Consider the following 16,993-nt stretch of genomic DNA (forward strand, 5'->3'; position numbering starts at 1 on the left):
TTCACGATTGCAGCATGATACTCAGTGTAATACATTTTGTTGTGCTTGTTATATACTCATTTACACAAGTGGAGGAACACTTGTTTCTTTTCCAGAGCCATTGAGAAGAGCAATAAAACGACAGCTCTTTAAACTGCACTGATACTGATAAGGCATTAATAATTATAAGTCCTTTACTAAAAGTTTTGCTGACACTTCTTTCTGCTTTAGGTGGTGCTTTTTCAGATGAGTGCCAAAGGTTCACTATAAATACCATCTGCTCACATTGCGAGTCATCACTTTCATTAAACATCAGACTGCCCATTTGTGCTTTTTCATCTGCGTATGTAACAAGAAGGTGATATTCTGCACATCATGGTGAGGCTTGTGTTACCAAACCCTGGACTGGAAGACAGGATACAAACATATGAGGAGCTTGAGATACTAGAACAAAAAGAGGCAGGCGAAAGACCACAATGGGATAACAAAGCACAGTATATGCTTACCTGTATAGGTTTTTGTGTAGGACTTGGAAATGTATGGAGATTTCCTTACCTGTGTCAAAGCCATGGAGGAGGTATGTGCCTTAGAATATGTATATATATTTAGTTATTAGTACAAAACTGATCTTGTAAGACTTGATATGATAAAATGCAAAGTAATAACTTTTGTAAGATTTAAAATGATAAAATGCAAAGTAATACATTGTAGATAGCTATGTAGATGTTTGGACAACATTGTTTTGTTCCTTAAATTGCTGATTTATTAAAGTCAGGCTTACATAGAAACATTATTAACCGTTTTTTTGTTTCTTCTTCTTGCATTGTGTAATTTTGAATGTTTGTGAGTTGTTGATTTGAGCGTTGATTGAAACTGAGAGTTTTTCATTTGTGAGACTGTAGAGATTTCTGTGAAATTTTGCTAAAACGCAATGGAGGAAGCCGATTGTACGTTTACTTTGTAAAAAGTCTGCAGCCGGTCCATCCGTCCTCCCCTCCCCCCCTGCACCTATCTCTCTCCTCGCTGGCTGCGTCCTCCGGGCTCCGCCGCCGAGTCTTTCTCCTCTTACTGACCACCGATGTGGGGAGCAAAGCGGCAGGTTTAAAAGTACCCCTGCCGCTCTGTGTACACAGTGAGAGGGGAGAGTCGTCTTCCCCTCTCAGCTGTCACAGGAGTTCCAGCACAGTGCTGTGCTAGAACTCCTGTATTGGAGGTGACAGGGTCAATAAAGAGAACCTGTCACCTCCAATTGCTATCACACAGGGGATTGTTAGGTCCTGTGTGATAGCAATAAAGTTAGGTGAAATTTTTTTAATAAAAATAATAATTAAATACATTTTAAAAAAATAATAAGAAATAATTAAATAAAAAAATAAAAAGGTGATTAAAAAGTAAAAAATTATAAGAAAGAAATTATTAAAAAATAAGAAAATAATTATAAAAAATAAACAATAAGATAAAAAAATTATAAAAAAAACTAAAAAAAACTAAACGATAAGATAAATAAAAATTTAAAAAAGTTTAAAAAAGAATAAAAATAAAAAAAATGATAAAAAAGTTTTAAAAAAAGAATAAAAAATGTTTAAACTTACCCTGCCATTCTTCATTGATGAGGGGGGTGGGAGTTAGCAGGGATGGGGGGCGCATTGCGGAACCTGGCCTTGGGGCAGCAGGGAGAGTAAATCCGGCCCTGCCTGTCATTCTTCGGTAAACTTCTACCTGTCTGTTCCCACCCTTACTTCTCAATTGCTTTTCTGCCTTCATGTACATCTTGATTAAGATGAATATTCCAAAAATGTGTTTCTTTGGGGATCAATAATATAAAGATTCCACTATTAGATACCCTTACTCAAATAAGTAATACGTATTTTATACTCATGCCTTTCATTCACTGACCACCACAGTTTTAAAGTTATGCAGGTAATAAGAGACCATTCAGTGTGACAACATGACAATTCACATTTTGAGGTCTTAAAATGCACCTGCTCACAATGCAATAAAACCCATCATGTCTACCTTAATTCCTGTCCCTGCAGCAGCTTATATTAACTCTATATAAGCAACACGTCCACAATGTAGAACAGATTGTAAAATCCCTTTCAATCAATGGAGATGTGGAAAATCACTTTTTATGTGCTGTCGTTACTGAGCAATGAGCAGTGGGAAAGTAGAGGTTTGCTACCTTTTATCCAACTCTCCAATATCTTTGCAGACACAATCATTTCTGACCTCTCAACGCTACACACTTGGACACAATTTCCTTTTATGTTCGCTATGAGTGAACGTCATGTGACATTGTAATTTTTATCTGATGACTAATAGACTCATTAAAAGCATGTTACCTTTGCTAATGTGTGAATGAATGCATGTAAAAAATATATTTCTAATGAACACATTCTTTGTAAGATTTTAACATTTTGTAGACTTGCCTATTTAATAGCAGACCACGTATTGCATTTTGTACTTCCTTATTATTGGATAATTGTGATGAATGTTCTTTTTGTGATGTTTTTTAAAATTTAATTTGAGTAGAGAGAATCTGTTTTATAAAAACACCTCTTGGGACAATTTACTAGGTTAACTTTTGTACAGGTTAGAAACACATAGGAAATGTGCCACACCAAATATATTGAGTCCAAATGCATTTTATTTATTAATATAGGTCAACAATATAGATCAATATATTTCTTAATATCGGTTACAAAGGTCCCCTTTCATCAGGGCTTAAAAAACGTATTTACATGCATGGATGCTTAAAGCAATGACTGTGCTGCTGAGGCTGCTGCTGGCACTGAAGAGCACAGATCAGAAGGGGAAGTAAGCAACTTGGGCAAGGACGGCGCCGAGGAGAAGCTGATGTCTAGTAAAATTGCAGACAGTTGGGAGTTCTGAAGATGGATCAGGGTGCCTGACATAGCATATGGGGTCAGGTTGTGCCAGAGGTTCATCAATTTTTGTGGTTGGACAGGCCTCCTAATGTCTTAGTTCATCTTTTCCTTATATAATTATTGTGTGGGCTGATATCATGGGGTGCACTCATTGGTGCGTGGCTCAGTCCATAGTCAGTTTGGCTCACCCAATAGGCAGTGTGGTAGAGACTGATATGTGGTATCTTGGCCTACAGGATAGCATTCAATTGACCCTGAGGGTTGTAGGTGGGCACAAACATAAGGTGCTATGCTTGTTTTGCAAGGTCCTTGAAGGTGGTCATTCCGATCAAAAATAAAAAATGGGTAGGGACCCTTCTTAGGTACAGTACCCCTCATTATATGTGGTTGAGTACCAGTGAACTAGCGGTTTATTCATGGCTGTATCTGTTGAAAATTGTGCAACTGTCTCTGAGCTGATATTGTGTGACTGGAGACCTATCTTACAGGTTTACATAGATACTTTTTTTGTGAATTACCTCCAAAGGACCTTGGACTTGAATTAGTGTCTTGCATAGGTTATTATGTTAATTTGGGATATCAGAGTGGTGGTTAGGCAGTCCGGGAGAAGGTTCATATTTTATACTGTCACACTTCCCTGTGTGATGATCCGGTGCCGGGTTTTACCTCTTGTCCGGGCTGCTCGGATTCCTGCCAATCCACTCTGAACCTCTCCATTACAAGTCCAATGCGTCTTTACACTTAGACCCCGTTCACATTGAGCGATTTATCGAGCGGTAATTCCCGCGATATTGCGGCAAATTACCGCGCGATATCGCGCTCCAATGCAATCCAATGGGGCAAAGGGTCCTGCTGTCGCGGGTCGTGTGTCGCTACAGCAGGACCCTTTTTGGAGCGGATTTACCCGCGATTCAAGCTTGCTCAATGCAAGCTTGAACGCGACATCGCGCGTCAAATCTCGCGATGTCGCGCAATATGCAAATCGCGCGACAAACGCGCGATTTGCATATCGCGCAGTGGGAACGGGGCCTAAGTCGGACTCCCAGTGTATCACTTGCCTTTGAAATCCCTGCGGAACCTACTTTGTTCCCTGTGTGTCTCTGGATTCCCTCTTGCTCACAGTGAGATCCTTCACGTGCAGCAAGTGGATTGATCATCATCTTCTTCAGTGAGGCCTTGCACTTGTGCATACCTGTGTGTCTGTCCTCTTGTGTGGCTGCCTGTTCCATGCAGCCTCGCTCTTCAGTGTATACTGGATTGCCGTGTTGTTGATGCCTGCTCTCACACTATTCTTTGGACTTTTAGACAGTATTAAGAACCAATGTCTGTGTATAGGCTTCACCCCTGCCTGCTGTTTCATCCAGCACCTCGGTGCTGCAACTAGCTTCTGTGTCTGAAGATTCCCTCCATGGACACACACGCCATGGATCGATCGTATCCATGGAGGGAATCTTCAGATGAGGGGAGACACGGGGGCTTGGGGAAGGGAAATTTGGCACTGGATGCAGGAGAAGTTCCAATTACTTATATAAGGTTGCCAAAGGACAGCCATGGGAGCTTGCCATTCCCGCTTGCCCCTGGCTTCTCCACACCTCTTGTCCGGGCTGAGTGGAGGGGCTCCCCTGGATGCAAGTCTGATCACCATTATCATCACACATTTTATTTATGGATACCTCTATCAACTTCCTGACGAAGCTACGGCGAAACGCGTCGAAGAAAAGTACAGATTAGTACAGATTAGTGCAGATTATTTGATGAAATTTGCAATAATATTATGATGACTATTTTATTTATTTATGGACATTTTTGAAATACTGGTATTATGCCAAACAATCTGTACGGGTCCTAAGAGGTGACATGCCGTTTATGTATTATGTTTTAAGATGATTGTGAGATGTTTTTTACACTTTGTCAATCATGTACTTACCTTATTAAAAATTAGTTTTATACTATTATATTGATTAGTTTTGTGACATTATGTTTAGCTATATTCCCTTGCATTAACCGGTAGACACTTTTAACCCCTTCATGACTGAGGCCTTTTTTTCATTTTTTGTACCCATGTTATATTCCACATTTTAGGCCTGAAAATTACTTAAAACCCCCCAACATTATATATTTTCTGAATGCCAAGACCCTATAGAATAAAATGGTGGTAGTTGCAAATTTTTATGTTGCGCAATATTAGCGCAACTCCTTATTAAACCCCAATATTTAGTGAAAAATGTAATTAAATGCCCCAAAACACAACAAAATACCCATTTTTTTAATGAAATATAAAAGATGAGGTTACAACGAGTAAAACGATACCCAACATGCCCAGGTTACAAATTGCGTGCATCCGTAAAACGGCGAAAAACCCCAGTACCCCAAAAAGTCCACAGAAGACGCTTTAAAAGCCCCCACAGGTCATCAATTTAGAGATACCCCAAAATACTGGCCCTAGAATTATTGCTCTCACTCCGGCGTGCGCGGCGATACCCAACATGTGTAGCGCGTTCGTCGTTTTCATACGTAGGCGCACCCGACGCGTGTTTACGTGGCGACGCGCGTGCTCGCGGGGGCGGGGGACTTTTAAATTTTTTTTTATTATTATTAGATTTATTTTATTTAAATTTAATTTAAAAAACTTTTTTTTTTTTTTTACTTTACTTTGACTGCTATCACATGGGGGGGCTTACAAGCCCCCCCATGTGATAGCAGATGGTGGTGACAGGTACTCTTTAAGGTGATGCTGGGGGTCCAAAAGACCCCCAGTGTCACCTTTACACTGGAAATAAGCTATTGAAGTGCAGATCGCACTTCAATAGCTTATAGCTGGGCTCCAGGAGCCCAAAACTGACAGCCCAGGGACCGGAAGTGATGCAATCTGCATCGCTCCCGGTCCCATAGAACGGGGAGGGGATGATCGATAAACGGAAGTTCGTCGACCTCCTCCCCAGCTCCCCGCGGACACCAAGATCGCCGGTCCCGGGCCCGTAGGAGGGGCTATCACACCAGCATCTGCAGTAAACAATTAAGTATATTTGCCCAGCTAACTAAATAGCCAGAAATTAACTACAAGATTCGCACCCCATAAACTACAATTTGATTTGCTGACCTTTAAACAATATTTTTTTTTACATAGTTAGTCAGCTTGAAAAAAAACCATTTAGTTCAAAATATAGAGATAGGAAAAAAAAAGAGAGAAGAAAAACCTAACCTAAAACAGAACAGAAAACCTAAAACAGAACGCTATGCCCACAGTTAGCCACAGTTGATCCAGAGGAAGGCAAACAAAACCTTATTAATAATAACTCAATTTGCTCCAAAAGGGAAAAAAAATTTCTTCCTGATCCCATAAGGTATTCAGATCAACAATCAACAATCCTGGATCAACAATCTCTGATGCTTAACCCCTTCACGACTAACGACGTACATTGTACGTCGCTAGCATCGGGGCTGTTTAAACAGACTCCCGGCAGCTTTTACTACCAGGACTATGTTTAAACTTATAAAGCCGACTGTTGGCTTTACAATAGAAGCGATTCTGGTGACTCAGCTCTCGCCAGATTGCTTCTACAGCCCGGTGAAGGGGTCCCCCACCCGACACCCCCACCGTGCTTCCTGGGCTCCGTTGCCCCTCCTACGAGCCCGGAAACGACTTCTGTTGTGTCGGTGGGGAGCTGGAGATGAGATGGACGAACCTCCATTCGTCGATCCCCTCCCCGTTATATGGGACCGGGAGCGATGCAGATTACATCAATGCCGGTCCCATAGCTGTCAATGCTGGGCTCCTGAAGCCCAGCAATAAGCTATTGAAGTGTGATCTGCATTATTGCTTTTGGACCCCCCAGAATCACCTTAAAGAGCAACTGTCACCACCATCTGCTATCACACGTGGGGCTTCTAAGCGTCGTGCGGCGGGACCTTTTTTTATTTCGGCCGGTCGGCTGGCATCGTGATTGATGCTGAATTACATCCATGGATCCATTTTTTTTAATTAAAGGAATAGTCAAACATTGACTTCTTAGTTTTTTTTTTTCAATTAAAGGATTTTATCAAAAGTCTGGACTTTTTAATAACTATTTTTTTCAACCCTTTAGTGAATGGGTAGGGGTACAAGTCCCCCTTACTCATTCACAAGGGGGGGGCGGCATCTGGGTGCCCCCTTAATTAAAGGGCTACCCCGATGCAAATAAGCCCCCTTGCCCGCAGACCCCCACAACGACCGGGTCAGGGTTGTGGGGAAGAGGCCCTTGTCCCCATCGGCATGAGGATACCCTCCCAATGCCGAGGGCACGTGGCCTGGTAAGGCGCAGGGAGGGGGGGGCCGCTTGATCACCCCCCCTTTTCTGCCCTGCCTGGCCAGTGCTCGAATCAAGGGCCTGGTATGGATTTTGGGGGAAACTCCACGCACTTTTCTTTTTAACTTGGGGGGTGGGGGTCCCTCCTAACATTCCTACCAGACCTAAAAGGTTTGGTATGAATTGGGGGGAACCTCACGCTTTTTTTTCCTCCTCTTCTGCAGACTAAAAAAAGTCACTTTGCTGCAATTAAATTTCGTCCAACAAACAAAATTTCACCCAGACTACAGCTAACGAATTTCGTCCGAATCCCGAAACGAATTGAATTTCGGACGCGAATCCTGAAAAACGAAATAACGCAAAATCCGAATCAAAACGAAACAAATTTTTTGCCGGTGCACATGCTTACTTTTCAGTATGTAAAGGTTAAACCTCTTTTCCTCCAGATGCAAAGAGTGCCCCCTTGTCCTTTGCAGTGACCTTAAAGTGAATAGTTTGGCACCGAGCTCAATATATGGACCATGTATGTATTTATACATTGTGATCATGTCCCACCTTAATCGCCTCTTCTCCAGAGAACAAATTCAGTGCAGTTAATCTTTCCTCATAGCTGAGCTCCTCCATGCCTCTTATGAGTTTAGTTGCCCTTCTCTGCACTTTCTCCAGTTCCACATCTGTTTTGTGAACTGAACTGCATATTCCAGATAAGGTCTTACTAATGCTTTGTACGGGGCAGGATTATATCTCTCTCTCTCTAAGTCTATACCCTTTTAATACAAGAAAGTATTTTGCTTGCTTTAGAAACTGTGTCTTGACATTGCATGCTATTATTCAGTTTATGGTCTGCCAGTACACCCAGATCCTTCTCGATCATTGACTCACCCAAATAAACTCCCCCTACAGTGTATGAAGCATGCATGTTTTTAGTTCCCAAGTGCCTAACTTTACAATTATCAACATTAAACCGAATTTGCCACATAGATGCCCAATCAAACAGTGCATTTAGGTTGGCTTGTAAGTTGGAGACATCCTGTAAAGACTGTATTCCACTACATAACTTGGTGTCATCTGCAAACACAGAAATAGTACTTTTAATCCCCAAATCTATATCATTTATAAAAATGATTTTAAAAAAACAGTAAGGGGCCCATTTTGTGATTACATGCTGACTATCACTTATAATATTATTTTCAAACATAAACAAGTGCATGTGATCCTTTATAAAACTTTCAAGTATCTTCCCAACTATTGAAGTTAAGCTTACAGGTCTGTCATTTCTTGGTAAAGACTTTAATCCCTTTTTAAATATAGGCACCACAGTGGCCTTGCACCAATTAATTGGTACCAAGCCAGTCATTAGAGAGCCTCTAAAAATTAGATACAATGACTATGAAATTGTACAGCTCAAATCTTTGAGGACATGTGTGTGTGTAAACCATCCTCAATTTTGTCCTCAATTTTTTCTGCTTCTGGACCATTTTAATAGTGAGCCATGGTGGTTCATTAGAGGCTATGGCACTGCCATCCACATTATGGACTTGAGTTTCATCCTGTTCCTTGGTGTACACAGAGCTGAAGAACATATTTACTAACTCTGAGTTATCTTGTAAGGGGCCTAGATGCTCAGACCTGATTTTTTTTTACCATTATTATATTTAAAGAATTTGGGGGGGTTTGTCCTGCTCTTTCTTGCAGCCTGTTGTTCGTTTTGAATCTTTGTAATCTATATTTCTATTTTACATATTTTGTTGTATTCTTTGTAACTTTAAAATTATGACAGTGTTCCTTCTTATAATAAGCTATTGAAGTGTGATCTGCATTATTGCTTTTGGACCCCCCAGAATCACCTTAAAGAGCAACTGTCACCACCATCTGCTATCACACGTGGGGCTTCTAAGCGTCGTGCGGCGGGACCTTTTTTTATTTCGGCCGGGCGGCTGGCATCGGGGTTCATGCTGAACCACCATCTGCTATCACACGTGGGGCTTCTAAGCGTCGTGCGGCGGGACCTTTTTTTATTTCGGCCGGTCGGCTGGCATCGTGATTGATGCTGAATTACATCCATGGATCCATTTTTTTTAATTAAAGGAATAGTCAAACATTGACTTCTTAGTTTTTTTTTTTCAATTAAAGGATTTTATCAAAAGTCTGGACTTTTTAATAACTATTTTTTTCAACCCTTTAGTGAATGGGTAGGGGTACAAGTACCCCTTACTCATTCACAAGGGGGGGGCGGCATCTGGGTGCCCCCTTAATTAAAGGGCTACCCCGATGCAAATAAGCCCCCTTGCCCGCAGACCCCCACAACGACCGGGTCAGGGTTGTGGGGAAGAGGCCCTTGTCCCCATCGGCATGAGGATACCCTCCCAATGCCGAGGGCACGTGGCCTGGTAAGGCGCAGGGAGGGGGGGGCCGCTTGATCCCCCCCCCCTTTTCTGCCCTGCCTGGCCAGTGCTCGAATCAAGGGCCTGGTATGGATTTTGGGGGAAACTCCACGCACTTTTCTTTTTAACTTGGGGGGTGGGGGTCCCTCCTAACATTCCTACCAGACCTAAAAGGTTTGGTATGAATTGGGGGGAACCTCACGCTTTTTTTTCCTCCTCTTCTGCAGACTAAAAAAAGTCACTTTGCTGCAATTAAATTTCGTCCAACAAACAAAATTTCATCCAGACTACAGCTAACGAATTTCGTCCGAATCCCGAAACGAATTGAATTTCGGACGCGAATCCTGAAAAACGAAATAACGCAAAATCCGAATCAAAACGAAACAAATTTTTTGCCGGTGCACATGCTTACTTTTCAGTATGTAAAGGTTAAACCTCTTTTCCTCCAGATGCAAAGAGTGCCCCCTTGTCCTTTGCAGTGACCTTAAAGTGAATAGTTTGGCACCGAGCTCAATATATGGACCATGTATGTATTTATACATTGTGATCATGTCCCACCTTAATCGCCTCTTCTCCAGAGAACAAATTCAGTGCAGTTAATCTTTCCTCATAGCTGAGCTCCTCCATGCCTCTTATGAGTTTAGTTGCCCTTCTCTGCACTTTCTCCAGTTCCACATCTGTTTTGTGAACTGAACTGCATATTCCAGATAAGGTCTTACTAATGCTTTGTACGGGGCAGGATTATATCTCTCTCTCTCTAAGTCTATACCCTTTTAATACAAGAAAGTATTTTGCTTGCTTTAGAAACTGTGTCTTGACATTGCATGCTATTATTCAGTTTATGGTCTGCCAGTACACCCAGATCCTTCTCGATCATTGACTCACCCAAATAAACTCCCCCTACAGTGTATGAAGCATGCATGTTTTTAGTTCCCAAGTGCCTAACTTTACAATTATCAACATTAAACCGAATTTGCCACATAGATGCCCAATCAAACAGTGCATTTAGGTTGGCTTGTAAGTTGGAGACATCCTGTAAAGACTGTATTCCACTACATAACTTGGTGTCATCTGCAAACACAGAAATAGTACTTTTAATCCCCAAATCTATATCATTTATAAAAATGATTTTAAAAAAACAGTAAGGGGCCCATTTTGTGATTACATGCTGACTATCACTTATAATATTATTTTCAAACATAAACAAGTGCATGTGATCCTTTATAAAACTTTCAAGTATCTTCCCAACTATTGAAGTTAAGCTTACAGGTCTGTCATTTCTTGGTAAAGACTTTAATCCCTTTTTAAATATAGGCACCACAGTGGCCTTGCACCAATTAATTGGTACCAAGCCAGTCATTAGAGAGCCTCTAAAAATTAGATACAATGACTATGAAATTGTACAGCTCAAATCTTTGAGGACATGTGTGTGTGTAAACCATCCTCAATTTTGTCCTCAATTTTTTCTGCTTCTGGACCATTTTAATAGTGAGCCATGGTGGTTCATTAGAGGCTATGGCACTGCCATCCACATTATGGACTTGAGTTTCATCCTGTTCCTTGGTGTACACAGAGCTGAAGAACATATTTACTAACTCTGAGTTATCTTGTAAGGGGCCTAGATGCTCAGACCTGATTTTTTTTTACCATTATTATATTTAAAGAATTTGGGGGGGTTTGTCCTGCTCTTTCTTGCAGCCTGTTGTTCGTTTTGAATCTTTGTAATCTATATTTCTATTTTACATATTTTGTTGTATTCTTTGTAACTTTAAAATTATGACAGTGTTCCTTCTTATCCTCCTTTTATATCTTTTAAATGCCCTTTTCTTATTCTTTATGGCTTTTTAAACATTTGATGTGAGCCACATGGATTTTACTTTTAGTCTTTTACACTTGTTGCTTACAGGAATATATTTTGCAGCATGTTTGTGAACAATTGATTTGAAACATTCCCATTTCTGTTTTGTGTTTTTGATGACAACATGCCCTCCCAGTCTGAGGGGGTTATTCATTAAACTGGCGAAGGCAGTCGAGTGAATAACTGAGACGAAGTGAACTGAGCCGAACAGCGTTCGGCTATTCATTTCGGCTCTGTACGGCTGATTTCAGCCGTATGTGGGCTAAAATCAGCTGTACATCGGCTGGCTTCGGCTGAATCAACTAACCCGAACCTCCGGCACTTCGCGCACTACCATTCGCCCCTATTCTCATAGGGGCCGAACGGCAGTGAGTGAATAACCGAATGCCGGCGAGCAGAGGTAGCAAGCAGAATTTAAAAAAATTTAAACAAAGGGAAAAAAAGATACAAAACAACCAGACCCTTTAGCTCTGTTAGGAATTTTAAGGAGAACCCCCACTCCAAAAGATGGGGAAAAAAATGTTGGGTCCCCCCTAAAATTCCTAACCAGACCCTTGATCTGAGCACAGGCCTGGCAAGGCTGGAAAGGGGGGGGGGGTGAGCAAGCACCCCCCCTGCCATACCAGGCCACATTCCCTCGGCACTGGGAGGGTGCTTTTCCTCCCCGGAAAAACACCTTGTCCTCGTGGGGATGGAGACAAGGGCCTCCTCTCACAAAGCCTTGGGCGTTGGTTGTGGGGGTCTGCGGGCAGGGGGGTGTATTTGCATGGGGGTACCCCCATTTCATAAAGGGGGCACCCAGATGTTGTCCCCCTTGTGAATGAGTAAAGGGGTACTTGTACCCCTACTCATTCACTAAAGGGTTAAATAAAAATTTGAATAAAGAGCCCAGACTTTTGAAAAAATCCTTTGATAGAAAACAAAACATAAAACAAGAATTTTGACAATTGTTTTATTAAACAACAATCCAAAAAATTGATCCAACTACATAATCCTAAGGTCAATCACGATGTCCAGCACTGTTCGCAATGACGACTCGGAGAAATAAAATGCCGCAAAATGACAATCTGACAGATGCCGGCAAAATATACACAATTGGGTGGAGCTAGCGGTGACATCACCACTAGCTCCATCCAACTGTTTACATTTGTCGACACCTGTCACATCCCGGACTGGCCATCATAAGGACATTTTTATGAGGGAAATTGTCCAAATGTACTAGAGAAAAAGACACCAGGCAGATGTTTTACAGCATGAATTAAGAGACTATAGATGACATGGCATTGCAAAATCGGCCAGCAGCAGGACAATTTTTAATTGAAAGGTGAGGTCCAAATTTACAAGAGAGAAAAAGCAAAGGCTGAAGCTTTACTACAAGAATTAAAATACTGAAGAGCATATAGCAGTGTAAAATTGGTCAGTAGTGGGACAGTTTTAACTAGGGATAATAGGTCAAAAAGTACTAGAGACAAAGATTACAGGAAGGTGTTTTACTAGAAGAGTTAAGAGATCTTAGATAACACAATAGTGTAAAACTGGTAAGTTTTAACATGTGAGTAATATGATGTGAGGTGGTTTAGGTACAAACTGGTCTTACGCATATTTTTTTTTTTCTTTCAAACAATGCAGCACTATGCTGCAAACAAAATAGAGCTCCAAGAAATGGTCAGTAACAAGTGAAGGTTCCACTTTGAACACCACAAACATAAAAAATGCCCTATCAACATAAAAAAGACACAAAGTAAATGTACCAGTATACCACAATTGAAACAAAACCTTACTTTTTCAAAGGAAAGCCATGCAGCAAAAAAAAAAAAAAGCAGTTTAACCTAAAATAAAGGGCATGCTAGAGGGCATAATAAAGGATTATCTGGTAGAATTTGTTCAGGAAAAGGGGATAGTTAATGACAATCAGCATGGGTACAACGGGGCAGCACCTAAAAGTGACTGCTGACCTAAAAACTAATGCAAAATAAAATGAAAGACAAAAAGCCCCCAGTATCAGGAACAAGTAGAAGGAAACAAAGGAGTTGCTTGTCAAGAGATAGCAATAAAAATGAAAGTACAGTTTTCTTACTGCCCCTGGTCTCAGTTCAATAGCTTTACCTATGCTTTCCCTGCAACAGCTTCTTCTTCACTGACACTATGGATGCTCTGTTTTATGGTGAGGGGGCTGGCTTAACAAAACGTCACCTTTGTGGCCCTTCTAAACTTGCTCGCCACAGTTCAAAGGCTATACAGTGCTTTATGATTTAAAAAAAATTCTCCTAGGCAAATCTGCACTTAAATGCACTGTAACCACGATCATAAAAACAAAGTATTCATCTCGAATTCATGGAACATGAAACAATCCACTGATGATCTAGTTGCATGACTGTCATGGTGATCCTCTTGCTTCAGCCATTAGTCTGGAACAAGTAGGCAGATAAAGACAACTGACTTGCATTATTGTTCTAGGTCACCGACTCAAAAAGAGCCAGAGGGTCAGTATAGCAGCTAGACATTTTTCTAAAGGAGGTCAGCAATTTCTCTCATGATGGGTTTACTTTTAAGTCTAAGGTACCTATAAATGCAGTTTTACTTAACTTATCCCTCACTCCTGCAGGCTTTCTTCTCTCCATGCAACTGGTCCCCTGAAGCCAACTCCCTTCGGCTCTCCATCATCACATACAATGCAGGTCCAGCAGCACCCACTTTGCCAAACTTGACAAATTTGTTTGGGTACTCAAACACAGGACTGGCCTTTCTTATATGTAAGCTCCTGGCACTTACTCAAAGCATAGTAACCCAGCTTCCTACCTGAGCATCCTCACTTACCCCTCCACATGAGCCCATTAACTTTCCACTCAGGGAACAGAAGACTTCTTTCAAGGTTGTAAGGTCTCCTTAGTGCTGCAATTCGCTCATCCAGATCTCTAATATGAGCTTCCAAAAGGAAAACCTGCTGACATTTGTCACAGTGGTATTCATCCTGGAGCTGTTGCTCCATTAGTTTATACATGTGGTACAGTGTGCACTGGGGAAAACCTTCACCCTTGGCAGCACTTATTATCCATGTTATAGTATTTATATTACTTACAGGAAATTTTAAATGTTACTTAAAATTCAGTCGAGATTATGTGAGTAGCGTTGTCTACTCTCCTACAGCCATACAGCCATGCCAACCATTCATGTCCATGGGCAGCTGTATGCACCAGCTGTGAATCTTGGGCTCACTAAAAAGCACCAGTTTACATTGTAAGTCCCTAAATACACCCGTGTGCATGAGCCCATACTCCATTTATTCCATAGTTGAAAATTCTACAGTGAGCAAGTGAGTTGGACACTCAGAAAAGGAGAAGGAAAATAGTGTTTCAAAAGCTGATAAATAAATATAACCAGCACAGAAAATAAGATGAAACATTTGTTCCAAAAGAGGTCACTCAGCAGTCAAGATATCTCAAATAGCAGTACAACTATTTTGTTCTTAACCCCACTTTTTCCAAACCACTTAGTTCACAATCCCATTGTGAGCAAACGATAAAGTAAATAAAACTGGATTTTAATGGTACCCTAGACTAAAACAAGAAATTTTCCTTGTAGTGCAAGAGCCACACTGCAAGGGTAGTTTTGAATGCTTCTTGGAGTTCAACCTTATGTTTAATGTTGTACATCATGCCAGAGCTCTGAGATGCTAGCTCTGTGAGAGTTAAGCTTCTTAATGGGCCCATCCATACTGTTCCAATGCATTATAGTGCATTACTGCATGCATATTAACACACATTTCTTCCCATTTTAAAGGGGCTATCAACACACTGCAAGCCATATTTTAACATATATACTGCATTTTCTTGTATAAGGACGCCCCCCACAATGCACATATGGTTTAGATGTGCATTGCAGTGAGCTAAAAAGCAATAGCATTGTACTGCACTGCCTAGACAGATTGATGTGACATTGAAAATAAAATGGCACCGTAAGACACTGCACTTTATTCTGTGGATCACTGTCTATCACCGTGGAATACGGTAAAATAAGCATTTTGTTGCACATTACTGCAACGCTATTGTCGGTCTGACAAGTACTCTGCTTTTTAAAAGTTTCCTTGTATGGACACACCCATTCATACAGGGCTTACAATCTAAAAGGGAGGGGCAAGTGATACATGAGGGGGTAGCTGTGTGAGGATGAATTGTTTGAGAACGTGATGGTTCAGTGGTTAGGTTGAGGTGGGATAGGCTTCCCTGAAGAGATGAGTCTTAAGGGATCGCCTAAAGGCAGTCAGTGTGGGAGATAGACGGACAGGTTGGGGTAGAGAGTTCCATAGGATGGGAGAGACTCTAGTGAAGTCCTGGAGGCGTGCATGGGAGGAGTTGATAAGGGAGCTGGAAAGCATGAGGTCTTTTGAAGAGCGGAGGGGACAGTTAGGGTGATACCTTGAGACCAGGTTTGAGATATAGCCGGGGGCAGAGTTGTGGATGGCTTTGTAAGTGGTTGTTAATATTTTGAATTTTATCCTTTGGGCTATTGAAAGCCAGTGTAGGGATTGACAGAGGGGGGTTGCAGACACTGAGCGGTTGGTTAGGTGAATGAGTCTAGCAGCTGCATTCATGATAGACTGAAGGGGGGATAGCCTGTTTAGAGGTAGGCCAATGAGGAGGGAGTTGCAATAGTCAAGACGAGATATAGCAAGTGAGTGTATGAGTAGTTTTGCGGTTTCATTGGTGAGGAAGGGGCGTACTTTGGAGATGTTACGAAGGTGAAGGTGGCAGGATTTGGTTAGTGATTGGATGTGGGGAAGAAAGGTGAGGTCCGAGTCAAGGATGACACCTAGGACCTTGGCATGGGGGGAGGGCTGGATAGTTGTGTTAACAATCTCAAGGGAAAAGTTGGGGGAAGGTGCATGGGCGGGAGGAAATAGACAAGGGGAGGAGTTAGATTTGTAGGTGACACTAAAGCAGCGTTTAGATAAGTAAGAAGAGAACCATGAGAGAGTAGAGTCTTGTAGGCCAAGCGAGTGGAGTTTTTTGAGGAGGAGCAGGCCCACAGTGTCAAAAGCAGCAGAAAGGTCTAATAGCAAGAGTAAGGAGTAGTGGCCATTGTTTTGTCATTGTCTTGCCTATGAGTGTTGGGGCGAAAGCCGGACTGTAAGGGATCGAGAAGGTTGTTATCAGCGAGGTGGCGGCTCAGGCGGCTGTAGATAAGGCGTTCTATAAGTTTGGAGGTGAATGGGAGTACGTGGATTGGTCTGAGATTGTTGAGGTTGGTAGGGTGCATTGATGGTTTTTTGGGTATTGGGGTGACCAGGGCATGCTTTAGAGGGGAGGGAAAGATGCCAGTAGATAGTGACAGATTGAATATGTGAGTAAGGCTGGGTTCACACTTGGGCGTACAGAATATGCGCGTTTGCTGCGCGTTTCATACAGCGATTTGCGGTAAAAGAAACGCGCAACAAACGCGCGTTTACGAGGGCTATCCGGCTGTATCCTAATGGATACGCTGTAAATACGCTGTAAAACGCCCAGGTGGGAACCATGCCCATAGGCAATTATTAGTTTTCACATGTTGAGCGTTTTACAGCGCGTAGGAACGCACTGTAAAACGCCCAGGTGTGAACCA

General features: G+C 41.9%; 1 protein-coding gene across 1 annotated transcript in view; it reads left to right on the plus strand.

Moving 5' to 3' along the window:
• The first annotated feature begins 237 nt into the window (after nucleotides 1-237).
• The window catches only part of SLC6A19 (solute carrier family 6 member 19), a 71,418-nt gene continuing 54,662 nt past the window's right edge, over nucleotides 238-16,993 (plus strand). The window contains exon 1 of the mRNA XM_018568852.1: nucleotides 238-556. Coding sequence (XP_018424354.1) covers nucleotides 355-556 — 202 coding nt within the window. The 5' untranslated portion in view covers nucleotides 238-354. The remainder of the gene's footprint in view (nucleotides 557-16,993) is intronic.

This window comes from Nanorana parkeri, unplaced genomic scaffold (assembly GCF_000935625.1).
Source record: "Nanorana parkeri isolate BGI_ZX_2015 unplaced genomic scaffold, ASM93562v1 scaffold1252, whole genome shotgun sequence".
In the NCBI taxonomy this organism is placed as follows: domain Eukaryota; kingdom Metazoa; phylum Chordata; class Amphibia; order Anura; family Dicroglossidae; genus Nanorana; species Nanorana parkeri.